The 25,092-nt window shown below is 40.3% G+C and overlaps 1 protein-coding gene across 1 annotated transcript; it reads right to left on the bottom strand.

Moving 5' to 3' along the window:
* Window positions 1-1,756: 1,756 nt before the first annotated feature.
* LOC136877517 (uncharacterized) lies at window positions 1,757-19,508 on the bottom strand. Its single transcript, XM_067151631.2, has 2 exons — window positions 19,316-19,508; window positions 1,757-3,011 (listed from the first exon to the last, which is right to left on the bottom strand). The coding sequence occupies exons 1-2, from the start codon at window positions 19,490-19,492 to the stop codon at window positions 1,827-1,829; spliced, it is 1,362 nt and encodes a 453-aa protein (XP_067007732.2). The 5' UTR covers window positions 19,493-19,508; the 3' UTR covers window positions 1,757-1,826.
* Window positions 19,509-25,092: the final 5,584 nt, after the last annotated feature.

Raw genomic sequence — 25,092 nt, forward strand, 5'->3', positions numbered from 1 at the left:
AGAGGAAAGAGGAGAAGAAGAAGAAATCACTGTAACTCCGTCATCAATATCATCATCATCATCATCATCATCATCAATGTCATTAGCGAACTAACAAGTAGCGTATTCACATTCTTGTTATTCTTCTTCATATACTTATAATAATAATAATAATAATAATAATATTAATAATAATAATAATAATAATAATAATAATAATAATAATAATAATAATAATATGGTGTGTGCCATTATGTTTTGCTTATTCAATGTAACATGCCTAATATAAACGTATAAATGTGATACGATTTCCGGATAATATTGGAACGCATACTATTCTCTCACATTTCACTTCTTCAAATCACTTCAAATTTCTGTTCAAGTGATATACGATTCATTTATGATGGTGAGATTTAATGCTTAAAGGCATTTATTTATCTTATTTCGCGTACCTACAGTATACATAGCAATACAGCGTCAAAGGAGCCTGTGTTTGAAGGCGATTCTACTGTATGTTACTGCCTCATAGGTGACTGCTCGTGCTAAGCAAGGTGCGTCAATTATGAAACACCTGCTAGTCGCTCCTCCATTACAGGAATAGCACGTGTCTGTCGTTCAAATATCCCGCGGGAAGATTCTCTTGACTCGCCAAGAAGACTAGAGTAGTATTTTCCCCTTGTGCAGGCAATTACCAACGTCATCGTCACACTTGGATGATGGAAATTTGGAATTTACACGTCCATACTGAAGAAACCTAATATTCAGTCTTACATATGAAGAGTTCAGTCTACAAGTTCTTCCACGTAGTTTGTTTTATTAGAGGTCTAAAGGAGTGCTCGTTTCACGTGGAAGTGCGTGGGTTTGATTGCCTGTCTGGAAGTCTAAATATTTAAAAACGAGATGTACACTTCAATTACCTGTATTTGGACTGTCGGCTAGGCGGCAGATACCCTATCAGTTGTTTACCTAGCTTTTACTCAAACGTTTTCAAATAACTTGGAAATGTACCGAACATTTTCCTTGATAACTTACTCCAATCCCATACTCCTAGTCCTATAAATCAATACTTGTCCCAATTTTTCCTCTTGAACTCCAACTTATCTTTCCTAGATTTGAAAACACCGCTCAAGCTATTCGTCTAATAATGTCATCTCTCGACTGATAGCTCTAAACATAACACAGAGTCGAGTCTTCCGAGACCAAAGTTTGCAACATTTTCGTAACAGTACTCCTTTGTCGGAAATCATCCAGAAGAAGTCCTTTGGATTTTTTTCCAGTTCTCGTATCAAGTAGTTGTGATGTGGGTCTCATATACTGGAACCATACTCTAATTGGGATCTTACCGGAGACGTATACGTCCTCTCCTCTATATTCTTACTACAACCTCTAAATACTCTCATAACCATGTGAAGAAATCCGTAATCCTTCTTAACAACCTCCTTAATATGATTACCCAAATGAAGATCATTCTATATAATAACACCTACGTATTTACAGTGTTCCCGATGAGATACTATCACCGCATCAACTCTTCTGGAGAGGCATACGGCATTTGTGCAGAAGGTATACTCATTCTATATTACAAATGAGTACCAAGTTGATTCCTGGCCCAAGGGTCGCCTGGCAAAGTGTTAACAAATCTATCCCACTTCGTGCAGAGGTTAAGATAGCGGATTCCTTTGTCTTTCAATTCTCTAAGGGCTCACATGGTCTCTACCAAGATGACATTTTTTGTGAAACAATGTTGAATTAAGATAATAGTCAAAGAAACAACAAATATCATCACTACATCAGTCATGAACATATTTATTTGTTTCAATATAGCATTTACATACGAGTCTATCAATTTAAACTCCAAGTTGAACTTCTTCAGGACTTTTCATTTCATTTTTGCAGTAACAGCTGTTACAAGTACCCTGTACTTTTTTCGATAGTTTTATGTTCACGAACTCAATTAACTCCTCGAGGTCAGTTATCACTCTCTTCCGATAAAAGTCATCCTCATCGCAGCACTTCTCCACGAGTTCACATCTGTTTCCAAAAAAGAACTCGTTGAAGCCATCTTGAGCCATATGGTCCTTGAGAACTTCTTCAGTAAACGTGCTGAAATGATGGTAACAGGGTGCGATGATGCAGCCCAGAGCCTTGTAAACCTCGCAAGTCTCCTCGAACTCCGACCAGGGGAGGAAATCTTCTACCTGGTAACCATGACGGGCGAGCTCTTCTCCCAGGCTGGTGTGATACAACGACAAGAGTTTCTTCTCGTTGACCCTGCGGAAGTCCTGAGTGGTGTCGAGGTGAAGAAACGACATGATATCGACCGCTGGAGGGGTGTACCGTACCAACTGATAGTCCACCAATCGCAGATCCACCGGAGTTTCATCATCATCGTCATCGTACTTAAAAAGGAGGTTATTTATCCAGAGATCACCGTGAGTCACGACATTTCTGTACTTCTTTGATGGTTTGATCAGCTCGTACATTTGGTACAAAAATTTCTTGAGTTTTTCCAGGTTAATTTTACTAATATCAGTATTTCGTTTGTACTTTCTTAGTAATCTCACTGAGGATACCACTGTTTCGACAGCGGAATGGAACCACAAGTTCGTTTTAAAATTGTTATCATCCACAAAAAGATTCTCAAACAGAAGGTCAGGATACAGTTCGTTTAGTTTGTGCTGGTTATTTTCTTCTATGATGATGGAACCTGCGTGGAAAGCGGCCAAAGCTCGTAGAACGAGTTCACAATGGGAATAGTCCAAGAAACTCCTGCGCCCTACAAGACGAAACTTCTGCTCCATGAGGTCCTCCAGTACGATCACGTCAGGCCGCACAAAATAGCACCGTGGACCCCAAGGCTGATTGCATTCAGGATATAGGCTAAAGAGCCTTGAGAATACTCCTGTTTCCTTGGGGAATCCCTTACTGGAGTTAATCAGTTCATTGTGAGAGGTGTCATTACTGTTAGGAATTCTCTTGGCGAAGAAGGCCAGCTGCTGCTGCTTGCTCTGAGTCACCACAGTCACCTTCACCTGCAACACGCCATCAGAGCATTTGAAAGATGAAACCACAGGAACCATTAACAAAAAGGGAAGGGTATGGAAATAGTTGAAAGTCAAAGTATCTCAATTTGGAAGTTGTATAGATAATAGAAATTATCTCAAAAGACGTTCGGCTCCATGGCTAAATGGTTAGCATGTTGGCCTTTGGTCCCAGGGGTACCGGGTTCGATTCCCGGCAGGGTCGGGAATTTGAACCTTAATTGGTCAATTTCGTTGGCACGAGGGCTAGGTGTATGTGTCGTCTTCAGCATCATTTCATCCTCATCACGACGCGCATCTGCATCTGGCGAGCCGAACTTACCCTCGGACACTCCCGGCACTAAAAGCCATACGCCATTTCATTTTTTCATCTCAAAAGACATGCTGACACACTTTAAATTTAAAATTTGGTTGGCGACGATACCGATGAGATCCCTAGAAATATATAAAACTCCCAAACTCGCTATGAAGTCCAATCTAGTGAACGAAATTGGTGCTCAGAAGTAGAACAGCTCAAGTACGCAAGAATAAGCATTTTTAGCCCATTGGGAAACATTACTTTTCTCCACAGCTTTCGTGGGATTAAAATTTTCGTGAAATTTTATGTTTGTTTTTAACATCAAACTCCGAGAACATGTTCGGCTCTTTCCCTAAACGATCAGCGCAGTGACTCGGTTCAAAGGGACCTTGGTCGACTCCAGGACAGGCCGTGTATCTGAACTGATTACGGTTAATTCTTCTGGTTCGGAGACTGGGTCCATGCGTTCGTCTTAATGCACATCACACAACAACCACCACCAGAGAAGCGCTAATACACCCCTCCATGCTTGGTTGGCTTCAGCAAGGGCATTCGCTAATAAAACTGGGCGAAATTTACACGAAATGCCGACTCAAATAAATTGGGGAAATGGCCAGGAAGAAGGAACACAAATAAGGAGACTTGATACGCTTCAAGCCGTTGGATATTTGCTGTACGATTAAAAATTGCGATTTGTGGGAACCACAAATTTCACGCGCACCGCTAGTTCATACTAACTGCAGCGACCCAAATTAAATTTTCTTTCAATATCACAGAGCTAGCTAGACATTCCAAAAAGTGAATGGTTCGTATTTGTATTTAACGCACAAGGAAAACTCAACTCGTTTGCAACTGGGAATTCGTTCTGGTTGTACATGTGGTGCACTTCTCCGAAACTGAAGTGGTTTTGGGTCAAAATGTTGTTATTTAGGGCAATATTTGATCATGAATGTTCTGAGCGGAGGATTTGTGCTTTGCGCGACGAGGTCTGTCCTCTGCCCTATGTGCAGCGGGTGATCATGTTAATAGGGCCACTAGATAAAATATTGATAATTCACCTTTCTCTATTTATATTGCTACTAATATTTGTTTATTGCTGGTTATCTTTGTTCATGTTACTCCACATACGTCCCTATAATGGTTTCTAACAATCCTGTATGCTTCTAACCTAACTTAACCCCATGTCACTACAGCCCTGAAGGACCTTGGCCTATCAAGCGACTGCTGCTCAGCCCGAGATCCTTGCAGATTACAAGGTGTCATGTGATCAGCACGACGAATCCTCTCGGTCGTTATTCTTGGCTTTCTAGACCGGGCCGGTATGCTTCTGCAAACACAAGAATGCATTGCAGGCCAATAATGTAAAGGTGGCAAAAAGTTCAGTGTGTCTGTGCCACCGAGCTAGAAAGAACACTATAGTGGCCAATATGACTGATACAGCGCTCTGGGTGGTACCACGGCGAAATTGTGACGCCATAATTTAAGAGCCATCCATACAGTTTCGTCCGCTTGTAAGTGCGTTACTTTTAATAGATTACATCGAATAATGTAACTGTATAAATTATGCCATCTACGTGTGCGGTATACCAGTTCACCAACCTTAGAAAAGCACAAAGACGTATCATATTTAAAATAAGTTTTTTTAGTAACAGTTTTTGGCGATTAGCAGAATTATAATGCTTTTGCTTGTAACACAATCCATGTGTACAGTAGGTCAACTTTTCTTGTAGGAAATGACGAAACAGTGAAACGCGATAAACGGTATTCTGCCTGACTGAGCGAATTTCCTAGTCGCCTCAACCCCTTTGCCTATGGTACGGAGTAATACGAGGACTTTCAGTCCTACATTACCAGTACTACTGAGCGAGTCGGCTACGTGGTTCGAAGCCATCCTTGCATTCGAGATATAGCGAGATTGAATCCCACTGTCGACAGCCCTGATAAATGATTTTCTGTGGATCCCATTTTCACATCAGGCAAATGCCGAGTCTGCTGTACCTGGCCATTGCTGCTTCTCTCGCAACCATTATTATTATTATCATTATTAGTAGTAGTAGTATATAATTATTATCATTTACTGCTCCATGGCTAAATGGTTAACGTGCTGGTCTTTGGCCCAGTTGGTCTCGGGTTCGATTCCCGGCCGGGTTGGAATTTTAACCCTCATCTATTTATTCCAATAGTTGGGAGCTGGGTGTGTGTACGGTCTTCAGCATTAGATTTCATCATAGGTAGGGGCCGATCTCCACAGATGCGTAGGTCACCTTAAGCTTATACGGCGTCAACTTGAAAGACCTGATCCAGACCTGTTCGGAGCCCACGTACCATTCTTATTATTACTATTATTATTGTTCCGGAAATTCTGTGCATTACAGAGGTGTAAGAAGGTGCCGGGGTGAATGGGCGGACAAGGAAATGACCAGAGCATAAGTTAAAGCACTAAATTTTGAATTTTTTCCCTCCTTTTTTCTTAAAATTTGATAGATAGAAAATCTGAAAAACAACTACAACATAATAATGAGCTCGTTAGTTCCCACAACAACAATGACTTAAAGTCCAAAATCAGGTACAAAACTAGAGAGAATCATCAACATGATAATATACAAGGGGATGAGTACTGTAGCCCTGAACAGGCATACTATTTTCAAGAGCATGTTTGCTCCACTAAATTACATAGCCTAGGTGTCTGAGATCCAAAAGTTAATATAGTCCAGCCTCTCAGAGCCACAAGTTTCTTCAAATAATGTATTTACAGTCACTTCTGCTCAACAGTTTTTTCACATTATTTTACAAAACGTAAACAGAAACCATAAGTGCCCATACTAAACGGCCTTAATGTAAAAATAAAAATATTGAATATAATTGGCCATAATCAAAAGGGTAGGAGGCGATACACTTGCACTCCTTCCAGAATATTTCTTTAAAACTCGCGGTGGGCTTGTGGCCCAATGATACATAGGCTAAGCCTATTCTACCGAGGACTAACTACTCATGAAGAAAAATGACAACTTTGCTAAGAACAACATGAGAAACTATTATCGGATCTTCAGGAAGGACCGGCTCCTTGGCTAAATGGTTGGCGTGCTGGTCTTTGGTCACAAGGGTCCCGGGTTCAATTCCCGGCGGGTTCGGAAATTTTAACCATGATTGGTTAATTTCGCTGGCACGGTTACTGGGTGTATGTGTCGTCGTCATCATCATTCCACCCTCATCACGACAAGCAGGTCGCCTACAGGCATCAAATCGAAAGACCTGCAACTGGCGAGCCGAACTTGTTCTCGGACACTCCCGGCACTAAACGCCATACGCCATTTCATTGTAGGGAGGAGCTAAACAGATATGACCCAACCAAGTCTCCAACTTCAGGATAAAAATGGGAACACGGCGTATAGCAACAGGGGCAACTGTAAGATACTAGCAGAATATTTCAAGGAACTTCTAAATTGCGAAGAACCACTCCAAAAGATGGCGTTCGATGGTGGACCGAAGTCATCCGCCAACCATCACTCTAAACCCTCATCTATAAGTGAGATCCAGACAATACTAACTCGTTTGGAAAATTTCAAGTCATCGGGGGGAAATCAGATAACAGCTGAATTAAGGAAGTATGCAAGCAAAAATGTAATTTTATTACTCCAAAAACGTTGTGAAGAGATATGGAAGAATTGAGGTTATTCCAGGGGAACGAAAAATGGCCCTGATACACCCTCTTCACAAAAGAGGTTCTAAATCGGATCCCAACGACTACAGAGGAATTTCACTGGTGGATGTGACCTACAAGATATTGTCCAGATCATTACTACAAAGAGCAGAACCTCAGTTGGGTTGCCAACTTCGAGAGTATCGAGCAGGGTTTAGGAAAGAAAGATCTCGCCTGAACAGATCTTAAACCTCAGAAACATTTTAGCATACCAGAAGCATAGGGCGAAACCATATATGGTGACTTCTGTAAACTTCCAAAAAAACTTGCGATTCCATAGACCAGGGGTGGCGAACTTTTTCCAACAAGTGTGCCATTTTATGTCTGGTTTATTATTCTCAACAGTTGACTGTGTCACTTGTTTTCCATTAAGGAATGTCTACAACTCACAACCCCACATCCCGCGACTTCCTTTCTGTATTCCCCATTATGTTTCATAATATGTTATTTATTTATTTACTGATTCATTTATTTATTACACATATATCTTATAAATACATTTGATTGCATGTTCCGTGGGGCTGTACTTCAATTAAGGCCATGGCGATTTCCTTCCCACTCGTATGCCTCTCCTATGCCATCGTCGCCGTAAGACCTATCTGTGTCAGTGCAACGTCAAGCAACTTGTAAAGACAAATTATTAGGTATAAAAATTAAAAGTAGTAATATTGCGAATGGACTTCACTTCCTCCATTAGCGTCATTATCTTTCCATGTTGTCATAGTTTGTATGCTCAACAATTAAACTAATTTCTTCTTTATCACAGCTATCCTTGTTTGTAAGGTCACATTCATGCTTTCATCAAAACATATATGTGGGTGTTATCCAAATTAGCTTTCAATTGCTCGGAAAATTCTTCACTCATTTTTTATCATTCTATCCTAATAATAATAATGTTATATGCTTTACATCCCACTAACTACTTTTTAAGGTCTTCGGAGACGCCGAGGTGCCAAAATTTAGTCCCTCAGGAGTTCTTTTACGTGCCAGTAAATCTACTGACACGGCGCTGTCGTATTTGAGCACCTTCAAATACCACCGGACTGAGCCAGGATCGAACCTGCCAAGTTGGGGTTAGAAGGCCAGCGCCTTAACCGTCTGAGCCACTCAGCCCGGCTATTCTATCCTCGGCAGCAGTTCGGCAGGCTGACATTCCTTCAATTCTGTTAATTATTAGTTGTTTGTTAGGGAAGTTTTCAAAAATGTGTCGGATGTCAGTAAGAAAATTTCATTCAACAACTCACCTTGAGAAATCGGTTTCCCATGCATGCTGTACTATGCAGTGAAACAGATGGAAACAGCCGCACTGATATTATTCCCGGGCCGGAAAGATGATACAAAAGAACTAGTTAGTTTTGTATAATGTTCGATAATTTGTGAAACGAACTCCCTTCTTTCTTCATTTGAAATGGAACAAACATTTGAATGATTAGTCTCGAAATTGAGCTTTACATTAAATGTGGGGATACAATTGTTTTCGAACACAGGCAACACATCTTTCTATCAGTCCGAATTCCCTTGTCTAGAGTTCTTGAAAAGTACGGTCACAACCTTTGTTAAGTTTCTGTTCTTTTCGGCACCGAAACATGTTTGTGATGTGCGTATACAAAACCACCAGGAAACGACACTGTTATCTCACTTGACTTTCGGACCTATCAGTGTAGCATTGTTGCCATATTGCACGTCCGAATGGAACTAGTATTTATATTTTCGATATTTATTTCTTACACGTGAAACACTATAAGATATGAACTGTCTGTAGTACAAGACGTATATAAAAACATTATTATGTTCATGTGGCGTGCCACCCAAATCGTGTTCGCGTGTCACCTAGTGACACGCGTGGCATAGGTTCGCCATCCCTGCCATAGACAGAGAATCGTTGTTTAGTATTTTGGAGGGGTTTGGCTTGGATGGGAAAGCTTTAAACATCATCAAGGAGACGCTCATAAATGCGGTCTCTAAAGTAAGATTCATGGGCGAACTATCAGAACCTCTTGAGATCAGAACAGGGGTCCGGCAAGGAGATGGTCTCTACCCACTGCTGTTCAACTCTGCACATGAAAATGTTGTGAGGAAATGGGACGCAAGAAGGAGAGGGGGGATGAGACTTGGAACAAAATACAAAGGAACCACGATTAAGTGTTTGGCATTTGCTGACGACTTGGAAGCAAAAGAACAAATCTCCTAAGTACAAGAGCAGGTGGGGAAGATAGGAGTTGAGATTTCTTTGGAATTCATGTTAAAGACCGTGACCAAAGAAAAAACTAAGAGGTTCCACGTTAAGATCAACACCAGAAAACCGATTCAGATATCACAGGAGGGAAGAAGGAGCAGATCATATAGAATGAAGAACAATTGGGAGATAAAAAAGAGCACAACCATCTAAGAAAAGATTGATCTGACGTACCTCTAAGATGGGTGTTTCGAGGTGAAGACGAAGAAATAAGTAAATAAATAACATCTGTCCTATCATAATATCTCTTCTCTTCGTCAAATTTCATCAAATCATTTTCCTCTCTCCAATTCGATTCAGTATCTCTTCTTTCAGGATTCGATCTACTCACCTCAACTTCATCATTCTTCTGTAACATATTAAAAAACCTTTGACAAAATTGACCATTTTCGGTCTGTTAGTTGGTCCATATTGACTAGCTTCATATAATGTACAATGGGTGATTATTTGGTCCACCCTGTCAATATATTATCAATATCTGATATTTTACAATGTTTCACACGTACATGTTTCGGGAGCCCCAACTTCATTCATCAGCGATTTCTATGTCAATATATTATCAATATCTGATATTTTACAATGTTTCACACTTACATGTTTCGGGAGCCCCAACTTCATTCATCAGCGATTTCTATATCAATATTCCCCATATCTCAAGATCTAACATTATACTGTTCTACATAAAACATCGTCATATATAACATTATCCTTAACCATGTACACACACTGTCCATTTTTTGATATCGTATGTTGTGATAGAACACATTACAGCATAATATAACACTTTAGAACGCTTGTAAAAAGTTTAAATGGTTTTTCTTATATTGTAAGTATTAACACTTCAGATGAATTCCTTAGAAGTGTCGGTCAAAGTTAAAATATTTCTTGTTACTGTTTGTTTTGTTGTATTCCACTTAAGTGTAGGCCCATTAAAAAAATCAACTATCATACTACCAGATTTAAAATCTTCGTCTTGTTTTTGTTAAAACCCTTTCTAGGATAAAGTGATTTGTCATTAAAGTACATGACACCTTAGGATTTAATTGTATAATTGATTCTATCAGGCCAGATGAAGTGGTGCTTTGCTGTTGTTGAATTGGATTTTAAACAGAGCGGATCAAACCTCCCGCCATGTCCTTGAATGTATTCTTATTATTATAAATGGTTGAATTGGAGGAAGCCTACCCGCTGGATGGCTGATGTTTTACAATGTTTCACACGTACATGTTTCGGGAGCCCTAATTCCTTCGTCAGCGATTCCTATATCAACATTCCCCATATCTCAAGATCTACCATTATGCTGTTATGTGGCTGTTATATGGCAGAGCGACTGAAAGGGGCCACAGGAGCTCTGGACTTTAGAGCGTGGGTTGGCTACCATGAGGAACTTAGCTGAATCCTGGTATTGCTTCCACTTACTTGTGCAAGGCTCCTCACTTTCATATATCCTATCCGACCCCCCTTGGTCAACTCTTGTTCTTTTCCAATCCTGACGGTATTACCTTTGCGAATCCTAGGGAGTTTTTCAGTTTTACGCCCTTCGTGGTTCTTTGGCCGACACCTTCATTTTTCGAAGTGTCGGACTCCTTCCACTTTTTCTCCCTGATTAGTGTTATAAAGAGGGTGGTTACCTAGTTGTACTTCCTCTTAAAACAATAATCACCACCACCACCACCAGTTCATACCTCTAATTCATGCTGTCTTCCTTAACCTGTTTACCCTGCAGTATTGGTTTTTCCCTCGGACTCAGCGAGGGACCTCACTTCTACCACCTCGAGGGCAGTGTCCTGGAGCGTGAGATTTTGGGTTGGGTATACAACTGGATAGGAGAACCAGTACCTCGCCCAGGCGGCCTCACCTGTTATGCTGAATAGCGGCCGTATGGGAGGATGGGAAAATCGGAAGGGACAGACAAGAAAGAAGGAAGGAAGCGGCCATGGCCTTAAGTTAAATACCATCTGAGCATTTGGCTGGAGGAGAAGTGGAAAATCACGGAAAACCACTTCGAGGATGGCTGAGGTACGAATGGAAAACCCCTCTACTCGGTTGACCTCCAGAGACTGAGTCACCCCGTTTCAACCCTCGTACCACTTTTCAAATTTCGTGGCAGAGCCGGGAATAGAACCCAGGCATCCAGAGATAGTAGCTAAACACCTCAGTAATTCTTATCCTTATAATTATGATTATGCTCTTTATACGCACGTAGTTTAAGATTAGTGCTGTGTGGTTTTAATTCCCTACGTGACATCCTCCTGAAAATATTGCTATTTTAAAATGAGTTATCTTACCTGTTCTGATGAATTTATTTGGTTACTGAATAATACTGCTATTTTACAATCAAAATGTCCGACTCGTTGAGTGAATGGTCAGCGTACTGGCCTTCGTTTCAGAGGGCCCCAGGTTCGATTCCCGGCCGGGTCGGGGATTTTAACCTTCAATGGTTAATTCCAATGACTCGGGGGCTGGGTGTTTGTGTTGTCCCCAATATCCCTGCAACTCACACACCACACATAACACTATCCTCCACCACAATAACACGCAGTTACCTGCACATGGCAGATGCCGCCCACCCTCATTGGAGGGTGTGCCTTGCAAGGGCTGCATTCGGCTAGAAATAGCCACACGAAATTATTATTATACCATCAAAATATTGGGTTTTCGATAGTCTATTTCATTGCATTGCCCAATACTCTTTTACTTATTGAAATGTATGATGAATTGCTTGACGAACTGATAAAAATCGTTTGAGGCCTCCGAAGAGGCCTGGTGCAGGTCTTTGGAGTTGACTTCTGACAAGCGACCTGCGCATCTTTGTCTCGGAAGACAACACAAACACCCAACCCCCGAGCCGGAGGAAGTAACCAATGAAAGTTCAATTCCCTGTTCCAGCCGTGAATCGAAACCGTGGACCAAGGTTCAGCATCAGGGAAGATCTTCATTTGGGTAATCAAGTTAACGAGGTTGTAGATAAAGATTACAGATCTCTCTGCATTGTCATGAGAGTATTTAGGGGATGTAAATGAGCCCGCCTGGTGGCCATGATCGTTAAGACGTTAAGGTCTAAACGATCTGACAACGTGGTTAACCGGTTTGAGTCCCGTTGGTCGAAAACATTTTCACCATCACAATATTGGCCGGCAGGGCAGGGGAGATTGTGGTATACCATTTCTAATCACTAAATTGCGTGCCAAAAGCCTGAATTGAATTCCTAACCTCTCCGCAGTGCGGATATAGAGTGAGGACGTATGACGCTGTCGGATGGTGACGTTATGCCTCAAGCAGACCTCTCGGTGCTATTCGACAGGAATAAGCTATGTGCCGGTACAGGGTTTCACCCTTTCCCTTTCTAATATCATATATCACGTCAGTCAACTCATTAACTCCTCTTATGGGGAGATTCATCTCACATCATACCCGATCCTGTAGAGAGATGGGACAACGAATGGACAAACAATAAGTTAGGATGTAAAGGAAAGGGCATATAAGTCTCTGCTATAAGTATAAGAAACCCACACCAGGATTACTTGATACGAGAAATGGAAAAGATCTAAAGAAAAGCAGCACGAGTTGTTAAGGATGATTTCCGACAAAAGAGTAGTGTTACGAAAATGTTGCAAACTTTTGACTGGGAGGGCATGAAAGTAAGGAGACGGGATACTCTACGAAGCGAAATGTTCCGAGCTGTCAATGGAGAGGGCGTGAAATGTCATTAGTAGACGAATAAACTTTAGTAGAGCTTTCAAAGGTAGGAAAAGTCCCAATATGAAAATAAATTTCGAATTCAAGGACACATTGGAACAAATATCCTTTTATAGGAAGGTGACTTGGAGATTGTAGTCATTTATCAAGAGAAGTGTTCTGTACATGTTCTTTGAAATCATTTAAGAAAAGACTAGGTAAAGAACTGATAGGGAATCTGCCACCTGCTCGATAGCTCTAAATGTACGATATCACTTATGATTAATTAATGTACAAATAAATTTACTTATGCACAATTAAAGGAAGACCTCTGAAGTTTTGTAAACTCATTCCGTTCCTGTTTTGAAGAAAAAAATCCTAAAGACTTCCAAGATATACTTTAATGTAGGGAATTCGGTCAAATTGAATAATTATTTTATCATAACATGTTAATAAGAAACTAAATTTCTAAGACAGTCGTTATTGGATTCTATATACTCTTTTCGTTATAACATTTAAGAAATTAAGATTTTTACCTTTAATAGTTTGTTCACAATATTTCTGTAAATAGTTTAATGTTGGAGAAATAACTTAAGCTAAATTCGACAATGAACACAGTGAAGGCTGTTGAACAGAAAGCTGATATTCCACTGCAATGAGTACTTCTAAGCACTTTATTTTTCAAACACACTGCTTCAAAATTTAAAAATACTCATTTCATCCTCTCCAGTTTCACATGGAATTCTCTGAATTGTGATGAACGGCCAAGCACGTAAAATTTTGTTAGGTAATATTTGTTGTTAATGAGATGCAAACATTTTAAGCCGGGCTGACTAGCTCAGACGGTTGAGGCGCTAGCCTTCTGACCCCAACTTGGCAGGTTCGATCCTGGCTCAGTTCGGTGGTATTTGAAGGTGCTCAAATACGTCAGCCTCATGTCGGTAGATTTACTGGCACGTAAAAGAACTCCTGAGGGACTAAATTCCGGAACCTCGGCGTCTCCGAAGACCGTAAAGGTAGTTAGTGGGACGTAAATCAAATAACATTAAAAAATCATTATTAAAATTTTTAACTTCGTTACCTTATATTATCCAGTGGCAATTACAGTAACTCCTCAACTAACCTATGCAATCATTTGGGCTGCCTCCAAATCAATGACGACGTGTTTTTTTTGTTTTGTTTTTTGAAATTGTACAGAACATGGAGTTAACACGGAATGAGATAAAAGAGAGATTTTATAGGTGAAAATTATACAACATGGAGTGCTGAATGGACTTCTCCACGTCTTTCAATAACCCAAGTATCTCTGTTGGGTTTGAACGCGTGATATTGTCATCCGAAGCCTTAGAGGGAGCAGTTCTTCCGTAAAAAGGTGCCGTATCTTATACAATAGCAGGCTGTGATTATTGTTATTTTCAGTATTACTTATTCAAAATAAGATTGCACTGAGGCTAGGCGGTACTAGCGTTTATATACCCAGCGGACAAGCATCGGGTACGTCGATGAACCAAGTAATCATCATATGAATCTTGTATTACTGACAGGAGAAGATGAATTTTAGAAAAGAATTTTGTAATGCAAAAGAATACGGCGAATGCAGAATGGAATGTGTGTTGAAAGTTCAAGGGCTAGAGACGTCAGAGCGAAATAAATCACAGTAGGCCTATACCAAGAACTGACCAGCTGATGAGTAATCATGGATTTATTTCGTGACAGAGCCGGGCCAATGGACGTAACCAATTATTGTTTTTGAAACACGTAATACGAATAACTATGATATTATTATTAAAATGAGAATTGAGAATAACTGGAATGCAAAATATTCGAAAATTTCAAATTTTAAATGTTGGCCAACGAAACAAAGACTGTTTATACTAATTCGTTGAATGAGTATTAATAACAAATGACTTTCACCGTATACCTTTTAGCTCGGATCATCCGTCTAATTTGTGTCTATGTTAAAACTACTATTCCGATTTTATTCAAATATTCAGGGATGTTGATAAACAAGTAGAACAAGACACTGCTCTAAAACAATACCAGACAGTCTCAAACAGCCCAAATTAAACGTACAACTACAATGCTTTTTCCTTAAATGATATTTTAAATAACGCGAAATTAAATCAATCTTTTTCAAACCTCAGCCTATTATATACCAATGACTGAATATTTATCCACCCTCATTATTTCCACCGCGCACACCAGTTCGACTGAAAATCAAGTGAATTTTGCTAAGCCGTAAGAAGCAATGGTACTGATGTATTACATGTTACCTCTGAATAAAATATAAGATTGAGTTAGTTGAAGGAAAATACGGTTCACGTTTTATTGCTGATATAGTGAAAACCTTGTATTCGCTGACATTTTAGTGAATGAGATGAATATCGGGTAAATAATAAATACGTAAATAAGTAAATAAACACACAAATTATTAAAACGATTAAATGTAATGAAGAATGTGAAATGGCGTATAGCTTTTAGTGCCGGGAGTGTCCGAGGACATGTTCGGCTCGCCAGGTTCTGGTCTTTTGATTTGACTCCCGCAGGCGACCTGCGCGTCGTGATGAGGATGAAATGATGATGAAGACGACGCACACACCCAGCCCGCGTGCCAGAGAAATTAACCAATGATGGTTAGAATTCCCGACCCTGCCGGTAATCGAACCCGGGACCCCTGTGACCAAAGGTCAGCACGCTAACCATTTAGACATGGAGCCGGACGATTAAATTTAATATAAACAATTAATGAAAACAGGTATCTGTATAAATATTCATCGAACAATATGCCTGTGTTAAGAATTTCAGATCTCTGCGTGCAGTAGATTTGCCTGAGCATCGCACACATACACACAGACAAACACTTCCCGATATTACGGACTGAATGTGTCCTTTGTGTATGGGACCGAAAATGGCTTCCTACACCATGGACATAAAATGGCTCCTTGACTTCTGTTCTCTACCTACCTTATGTACGTTGCCTAGCGACAGTGAATCTATGCATTTAGTCTTGGTGACAGCACGTTCGATTTTCATATCCCAACACGCGTTTTTCGACGGTTTTTCGTTCATAATTCATCAACGAAAGCGAAAATGAAAAATCTGGCTTCGAGGTGCATTCGGACCCTGTTCCATCTACATAAGTTCAAAATTTCAGGTCTCTGCGTGCCTCAGTTCTGGCTGGGCATCGCGCACACATACACACACAGACAAACAGTTCCTTTCATTATTATAAACTTGTGGATAGAACCATTAACATAGATATTTTCTTAATTTAGGCACCTTCCTCTAAACTACCATTTCATCCAGCGTGAATGAAAATTATTTACCGCCTGGACTGTAGTACATTATTCCCAGACTTACATACAGATTTTCATTAAATTCTGTTCACCCGTTTTGTCGTGGTTTGGCGTTGATTTGGATATAGCAACAAAAATCTAAATTCATGAAAATCTCTGTTATCATAGCCGGTACTGTAAAAATGTATAAGCCATAAATGATCGGAAATTTAATTCCATATAACTAAAATTCTCAGCCTAGTAAGCAAGAATAATGGCCGAGAGGATTCGTCATGATGACCACATGACACCTCCTAATCTCGGGCTGAGTAGGGGTCGCTTGGTTGGACATGGCCCTTCAGGGCTGTTGCACCATTGGATCTGGTTTGTTTTTCTGATTTATTTTATAACTTTAATGTAGTATTTATCGATAGCATCACTAATAACATGGATATTTGATTATTAACATTTAGGCCTTCCCTGAAACTACAGTTTCACTCAGCGTGAATAACATTATTTATAGCATAGATTGCAGTGCCTCATTCCCCGACTCTACATACCGACTTTAATTAAATTCTCTTCAGCCATTTTCTCGTGATACTTACAGACAGAAGCAGACAGAAAGGACAGAAAATTAAAAAAGTGCATTTCCTTGTTACTGTAGAGACGACCGATACATAAACAACATTGTTTCTAAATTTTGGGCAATGTACAGACAAGACTCTTATTCTGTATAAATTATGAAAGAAGTGTGGAAACGTTATTTGAAGAGTGTAGTAATAAGTAATTTATCTCAGGTATGTCATTGGTGACTTATAAAAATTTCATTATTTATTGTTCAAACTGTTGGGAAGTCATTTTGCTAGTGATCATACAACCACGTCTATTACTGAACTAATTTCTTGACATATTATGTTACCACTACGCTATGTACGGTGTTAAATGTAATGTATGGTTAGTAATGAAACAAATTAACTTCAGATTATTTCGACACAGTGACTGTTTTCTGCCCTATGAAAGGGTTAATAGCCAAGTGCAACTCAATTAACGAGAAATTAATGTTAGACAACAGTGAACTTTTCAGAAGTTTTACCTGTGGAGTCTCAGAGATAGTTGTCCATGACTTTTCTGATACTCATAGGCAGAGCAAGAATTCGGAGAGACCAATGAAGTTTCATTTATAATTGTATGGGAAATTAATTTTGAAATCTTACGATTGACTGACTTGAAATACATTCCAGAAAGGTGTACAATTAAAATGGCAAATCGCGTTGAAATAGAAACAGGAGACATGTAAAGCCAAACATATGGAATTTCTTTAGAGTTCGTAATTATTCAATGAACCTCCACTTGTGATGTTGTGGTCAGCTTAACCACAAGAATATTCTGTTCTGTCTTGGTTCCTGGTGAACGTCAGCACTCTACATGTTGAACATTGTAATAATTCCGTACAAAGATTTCGATAGTTGCTCCAGACCGAACTTCACATTTTAACCTTCACATTTAAAATTAGAAATCATATTATGCGCTGGGACAAACGAATTCAACTTCTGATGTACGTACCCCCAGGGAACTTACATCGTTACATCGGACAATATTCAGTATCTTAAACATAACCATGTGAATTAATTATCTACCTGTAAGTATTGCTGTGTGTGTGTGTGTGTGTGCATGCGTGCTGCCCAGCCAGATCTACGGCACTCAGTGATCTGAAATTTTCTTTATATAGGCGTATTGTTCGATGAATATTTATACAAGTAAAGATCTGTTTTCATGAATTATTTTTATTGGTTTCAATCGCTTTAATTATTTATTTACTTATTTCTTGTTTACCCGATATTGATTTAATTCCCTAACATGTTAGGGAATACTATGATTTCACTATACCAACCAAAAAAAAATGGAACCGTACTTTCAACTAACTCAGTCTTATCTTTAAGAAGAAACATCTAACGCGGTTGAATTAATACATGCGGGCGAAGCCGCGGGCACATGCTAGTTTATAAATTATTGAAACTACTATTTGTGAAGTACAACATTTAAAAGAAACTGTGACTGGTAACAGTTTTAATTGTTTATAAAGAATATTCAGTGCGTTTGTAACTATTAGAGGTAGGCTACCTGCTTTAAATTTAGCCGACCTGTACCGCATTACCGTGCGTTTCGTACGTTATGACGCGAATATTTCAAAATATTGTATTCCAAAAGGTTTCAAAAATATAGAATTCTTTAATATTGTTCCCTTCCTAGAATGTGAAAAATATGTTCTGTGTTATGCGATTGATTATTAAGAGTCCTTGAAATTTGTATTCCAACATATTTCAAACAGTATGATATCTCAAAATGTAAACCAAATCCGGAGATGTCTTTCCCTATTCCTGAAAGCAAACATTTATTTTTCCAAAGAATGAACCACGACGAGATTAACAGATACAGTTATAAAGAATTTAGAAGAATTTCGACCTTAATTTTAAAAATAAAATTTTCTGGTGGATCTTAGCTTGAACAGTTCAGTTTTCAATGTATTGGGATCTTTTCGATTTATCCTGAAGAGAAGCTACATCTACATAACTCTGCAACATATTAAGTGAAGCATGCATTAAATTATGAGGTTTGACATCGGAATAGCTTGATTATTTGTTTATTTATTGACTAGCCCAATCAACAAACGTCATGTGAGGCACAGCTCAGTGTTTTGCTGATCAGCTGAACCCGCATCCTGACTGGAACATGCAATTCTTGAATAAAATAAGAGTATGCACAAAAAATTAAACGCCCAGCAATTTTTATGTGACTGTTGGTACGGAGGCAGGGAAAGTTGCGACCTATCCAGTCTATGAACGTTTTTATGTGTACAGGGGGCCTCACCGTTTTACTTCAGACGTTCCAATTTCTGCTCAGAACTGTGGTAAATAAATAATTCTTAAACTAACCCGCGAAAAGAAACAAGTTTACTTTGTGAATAGAGCCCCTCAGTTACTAAATCTTTGCCTTATGTGGGTGTCATTGACATCAAATATTTCTGTGCATACAAGTCCTACAAGTCCTTAGAGGTTGAAGGCTAAACTTGAACGGTACTTCCTCCTCTATTAAGGAAAAATAACGCACCTTGAGATGTTCACCTAGGAATCCACCAATATCTTCCCCTAGGCCGCTAACTGACACTTCGAGAATCTTGAAGTCATTAGTGCCGAGTTTTTTCTGAACGGCGCTTGACCACTCTTCATCAGTCAACACTTGCGAAGAGGCCATGATGACTGCCAGAGCGTAGTCAGAGGACATCATTTATACCACACACATGGCCCTGAATAAGATCCACGAGCTCTTGTTATCTGTAATGGAGCAGTTAACAATGCGGGTTGTAAAGCAATTGAAGGAAGTAGATCGCAAGTCATTGTACCGTCCTTGACTGTAGATGCAACGTGGCACAATACACACGACACCGCCGAGGAACTAGCTGTAATTCCTTCTTCGCCAAGAGTTCAAAGTCATGACCTGATAAGGCAGCACAGTGCAATAAACTTACACGTGACCCAGTGTTGTTTCTAACAACCACAGTCTGTGGTAGAAATCTACAGGAAGTGAAATATCTAATAAAAAAAAGACCTCACGTTACGTAAATGTGTGCAAACGACCAGGTGAAGTATCATCCAAAACAAAACACCTTTGGTTTTTCACTTCTTTCCACGGAGAAATCTTTCCTAAATCCAAACTTATTTAATGCTAGTTGTGTGCTCGTCGTTGGCTGAAAATATCTTAGCATGTGCATGATTACTTTTTCGTCGACCCCTCAAGTTTTCCTCAGACATTGAGGCATGTAGGTGGAAAAGTGGCTGTCAGTAGGTTGTAGTGACGTATTCACTTCGGGGCTCTCTGCATCCCTTCGCAGTTTCATTTTTGTGTATTACTGTTGGACTTCATTTGATCTCATTCTTCTGATATGAAACCCAAGGATCACGTTAATATTCAAAAAGTGGAGTACAGCCAGATGTACAAACCCGGTCGATTTCCACAGCAGCTCTCCATAGAATTAGTGATCATCTCTTGGCCAAAAATTTTGCACCATCCGCATTAATATTTCCCATATTTCCTATTTTACCGGTGTGGGGGTAGCGTGCCTGCCTCTTACCCGCAGGCCCCGGGCTCGATACCGGTCAGGTCAGAGATTATGTCGAGAACTGAGGGCTGGTTCGAGGTCCACTCAGACTACGTGATTACAATTTAGGATCTATCTGACGGTGAGACGGAGCCCCCGGACTAGATTAACAGCCAAGAGACCACCGCATTTGAAATTCAGAAAGTGGTACGAGGGTTGTAACTGGGTCCACTCAGCCTCGGCAGGTCAACTAAGCAGGGAGAGTTCGATTCCCGCCTCAGCCATCATTGAAGTTGTCTTCCTTCCCTCTTCCTTGTTTATCCCTTCCTATCGTACCATCCATCGACAAGGCCCCTGTTCAGCATAGCAGGGTGAGGCCGCCTGCGCGGGGTTCTGGACATTTTCCCCAGTTGTATCCCCGACCCAATATCTCACGCTCCAGGACACTGCCCTTGAGGCTGTAGCGGTGGGATCCTTCGCCGAGTCCGAGGGAAAAACGAATCCTGGAGGGTAAACAAATTAAGAGAGAAGAGAGAGAGAAAACAATTTTCAAAAACATTTAATCTAAATTAACTGATGAATATTTGCAGCTAAGAACAATGCATTTTTAAATCAGTGTGCAAAGTTTCTCAAGATTCTAACTCAGATAGTGTCCGAGTTACAGAAGGATTTAGGAAAACAATGATTTTCGTGCATGTCTCCCTTTAAGTCACATTGGTATAAATACTTATTTTTCGTCATATTAGCCGTTCTCCAAGTGTTATTCGTATGTTTTGTGCCGATAATGCCAAGTTATTTCGTTTGTGTTTGGTAATTTCGGATTTCTTCCCCTTAGAAATATGTTGAGGTTAAATGAAGTTCGAATGATTTTCACAAGCAGCAAGGAATATGGCAAGTTTGGTGCCCTGTAAGGTTGCATTCGTGAGATAGTGGGTTCGAACTCCACTGCCGGCAGCCCTGAATATTGTTTTCCTTGGTTTCCCATTTTTACACTAGCTAATGCTGTGTCTGTACCTATTTGTGTCAGTGCGACGTAAAGGAAATGAAAATGAAAATCCACAGCCTGTTTCCCGTCATTCGACCGGGTCAGAAATGGAATGAATGAAGCCCCCATCTAGCGACGAGGATGGGAATTGTGCCGGCTGCCAAAGCCTGTAATGTGACGTAAAGCAGCTTGTAATTTTTTTTAAAAAAGACATTGATGGTGGTTGTTATATAAGCTAAAGCAGCGTAGTTATTAGCTCCCTCTGATGATCAGTGGTCGAGTGTCGGCGTCTGGATCCCGAGATTGCGGGTTCAAACTCTGGAGAGGTGGTCGGATTTTTGAAGGGTGGGAATAAGTCCATTCGGCACTCCATGTAAAAGATCTTTAGTGACAGATTTGGTGTTCACCCAACAAAATTGATTTTTTAAAAACTCAGCCATTAACGCCCAAGAGAGATTTAGATTACTCTGCCATCTCGCAGGCCTAGAGGAAAGCTGCACGTCCAAATTGACGAGCAGACAACTAGAAAGCGTCAGATTGAAATTCTTGCACACTGTAGCTAAATATTATTATATAGAGAGGGTCGACCATGTAAGCTGAGACTGTACAATAACTCAAAAAGTAAGCTTTGTATAAAGAGCTGTCTGGAATAAAAGTTGCTAGACATTAATGGAGAAAGGACATGCTAATTGTTATGTTTTATTTGGAGAACGTTTGGATGGTAATTTGATGGCCACGTGACTTATTTACATGGGAATCATCATTTTTTATTTTGTTTTTGAACTCCTCATCCGAAACTAAACAACTCTTGTATAAAGCATTTTGCAATTGTTCGTAAACCAATGTAAATAACAAGGAAAAGCACGAACGAATTACATGAATGTATTCTTTCTTTCTTAATCTGCTTACCCTCCAGGGTTGGTTATTCCCTCGGACTCAGCGAGGGATCCCACCTCTACTGCCTCAAGGGCAGTGTCCTGGAGCTTCAGACTCTGGGTCGGGGGATACAGTACCTTGTCTAGGCGGCCACACCTGTTATGCTGAACAGGGGCCTTGTGGGGGGATAGGAGGATTGGAAGGGATAGACAAGGAAGAGGGAAGGAAGCGGCCGTTGCCTTAAGTTAGGTACCATTCCGGAATTTGCCTGGAGGAGAAGTGGGAAACCACGGAAAACCACTTCCTGGATGGCTGAGGTGGGAATCAAACCCTCCTCTACTCAGTTTACCTCACGAGGCTGAGTGGACCCCGTTCCAGCCCTCGTACCACTTTTCTAATTTCGTGGCAGAGCCGGGAATCGAACCCGAGCCTCCGGGGGTGGCAGCTAATCACACTAACCACTACACCACAGAGGCGGACACATGAATGTATTCGAAGAGCGTAATGAATTGTTGCAGCCATTCGACACAGTCCACCATAACACTACGGCGAGGATTCTATGAGAAACTGTGTCCGTTGTTTTGTTTACTTTCCGCGGAAAGACGGTTTCCTGGTATCTGTCGTTATTGTACTTGCAACCACCTGCGAGTCCAGATGAATCCACTGGTAGTACGCACCTACTAACATTAGTGATCACCATTACCTACTAACATTACTGATCACCGAGTAACAGCCATCAGTTCCATGCAAGTTATTTAACATTTGAAGCGTACGCAGTTGTCTGTGGGTTGAAATTGACTGAATTTCTCAACAAGACAAAATGGAAATGGTTCTCATTTACGGGGAATATAGGAGAGATGTGGAACAGGCTATTCTTGTGAACGCGGGAAGGTTTCTTAATTGGAGAACTCCATCAAGAGCTTCATTTTATTACGTAATAAACCAATTCACCAAAGAAGGCAGTGTCCAGCCAAAGAAAAGAAGGCTCAGACGAACCGCTATGGACGACGATAGAGCAGTTGAGGTGCTAGATGCAGTGAATTACGACCCCCATGGCAGTTCTCGTGCATTAGCTACCAATGCGAGAATGTCCAAAGGCAGTGCCATCGAAATACTGAAACGGCATAAATTTCATCCCTAAAAACATGTCATTAACTAGAAGACTACATGGTGATGATTTTGTGAATAGACTAACATTCTGTAGGTGGGCACAGAACATACTGCGGGATAATGTTAACTTTTCTCAGGTAGTATTGTTTAGTGACGAGTGTACATTCTCAAATTGTGGTGAAGAAAATCGACACAATATGCACTATTGGGCTGTGGACAATCCACATTGGTTATGAGAAGTGCAACGTCAGAGGCACTGGTCGGTTAATATGTGGTGTGCGATTTTGGGTGCCAAGGTAACTGGACCGCACTTCATTGATTGCACCTTAACAGGTGAAGAGAACAGACACTTTTTAACGGAGGTATTGCCGTTGTTGTTGGGAGATGTACCATTAGAAGAGAAGACACAAATCAAGTATCAGCACAGTGGATGCTCTGCGCACTATGCACATACTACTCGGGATGTTTTAAATAACAATTACCATGATCGTTGGATAGGACGCACAGCTCCCATCAATTGCCTGCTCGGTCTCCTGACCTTACATCCCCGGACTTTTTCTTATGGGATTACCTCAATGATCGAGTGTATTGTGAAAAAGCAATGACTGCGGACAACATGAAGGCGCGCATATGAAATGTTTGTGTCAGTACTGGCAGAGATATGATTTCACGGACACATCAGTCGTTCATTCAGAGATTTAGAAAATGCATTGAGGTAGAAGGGCATCATTTAGAACATTTATTACGCCAAGGTCTGATGCGTATGCAATAACTGGTATTGCTCTGTGTACCTACCTGTCGTCAATGTTGCATTGTCTAAACCAGGGACAGAACCATACACTTAAAGAATGGTGTATTAAAAGTTGTTTAATTTTGTATGAAGAATGCTGAAACAGCATTGAGACCCTCAAATGACCTTTCAAACTTTCTCCAAATTAAGCACCACAAATAGCATGTTCTTTCCCCCTTAATATCAAGCAACTTTTATACCAGAAAGTTCTTTATGCAACGCTTACTTTTCGAGATATTGTACAGTCTCAACTTACGTTCCCAAACTTCCACATCCTTTCACTATGGGCTTGTCTTACCTCTTGTGTAAAAGCATTTTTGAGTTTCAAGTTCCTGACTATTGGGTTCTTGAATATGAACTTATGCGAATTGATTTTCTGTCTTAATGTGTTCCGTGTAATTGCCAGTGGGTCGATATTGATTTCTGCTAGGTCGCTTTGAGTGTCTACCAATCAAGGTAATTTGGTTTGTCGGGTTCCGTTCATGATGAAGAAGACTTTCTGGTCAGGCAGAATCGTTCATTCGTCCTATATGTCCGTACAGTTTCATACGCCTCTTCTGTGCAACTGAGGAGAATCGCTCAATTATAGAATACGGTTCTTCTGAGCTTTTACGCATCCAGATACCATCTTGAATCTTGGGTCCAAATATCTTCCTGAGTATCTGCTATTCTATTTTCTCTATGTACTTGATGTTGATATTAAGGATGACGTCTCACTTTCGTAGAGTGCTTCTGGGAGAACAACTGTGTGTACTGACGGATTTTTACTTTGATGGAAATCAATTTCTTATTGTACGTAATCCAAATAATTGTGTAGGCTTTACGTAATTTTTCTGCACATGTTATAAAAACTATTTTTTCCACTTCGAGTGTTGCCGATAATTTCATCCAAGAACTTGAAGTGCTTAACTTGTGTAATGTTGCCATATTTGGTTGCAAGGGATGTCAGGATTTGGTTCTTGAAGTCCATGTATTGTGTTTTCTCGTAAAAGATTTGGAGGCCAGTTTTGATGGCGATTTCATGGAGT

The sequence above is a fragment of the Anabrus simplex genome, chromosome 7 (assembly GCF_040414725.1).
Source record: "Anabrus simplex isolate iqAnaSimp1 chromosome 7, ASM4041472v1, whole genome shotgun sequence".
In the NCBI taxonomy this organism is placed as follows: Eukaryota; Metazoa; Arthropoda; class Insecta; order Orthoptera; family Tettigoniidae; genus Anabrus; species Anabrus simplex.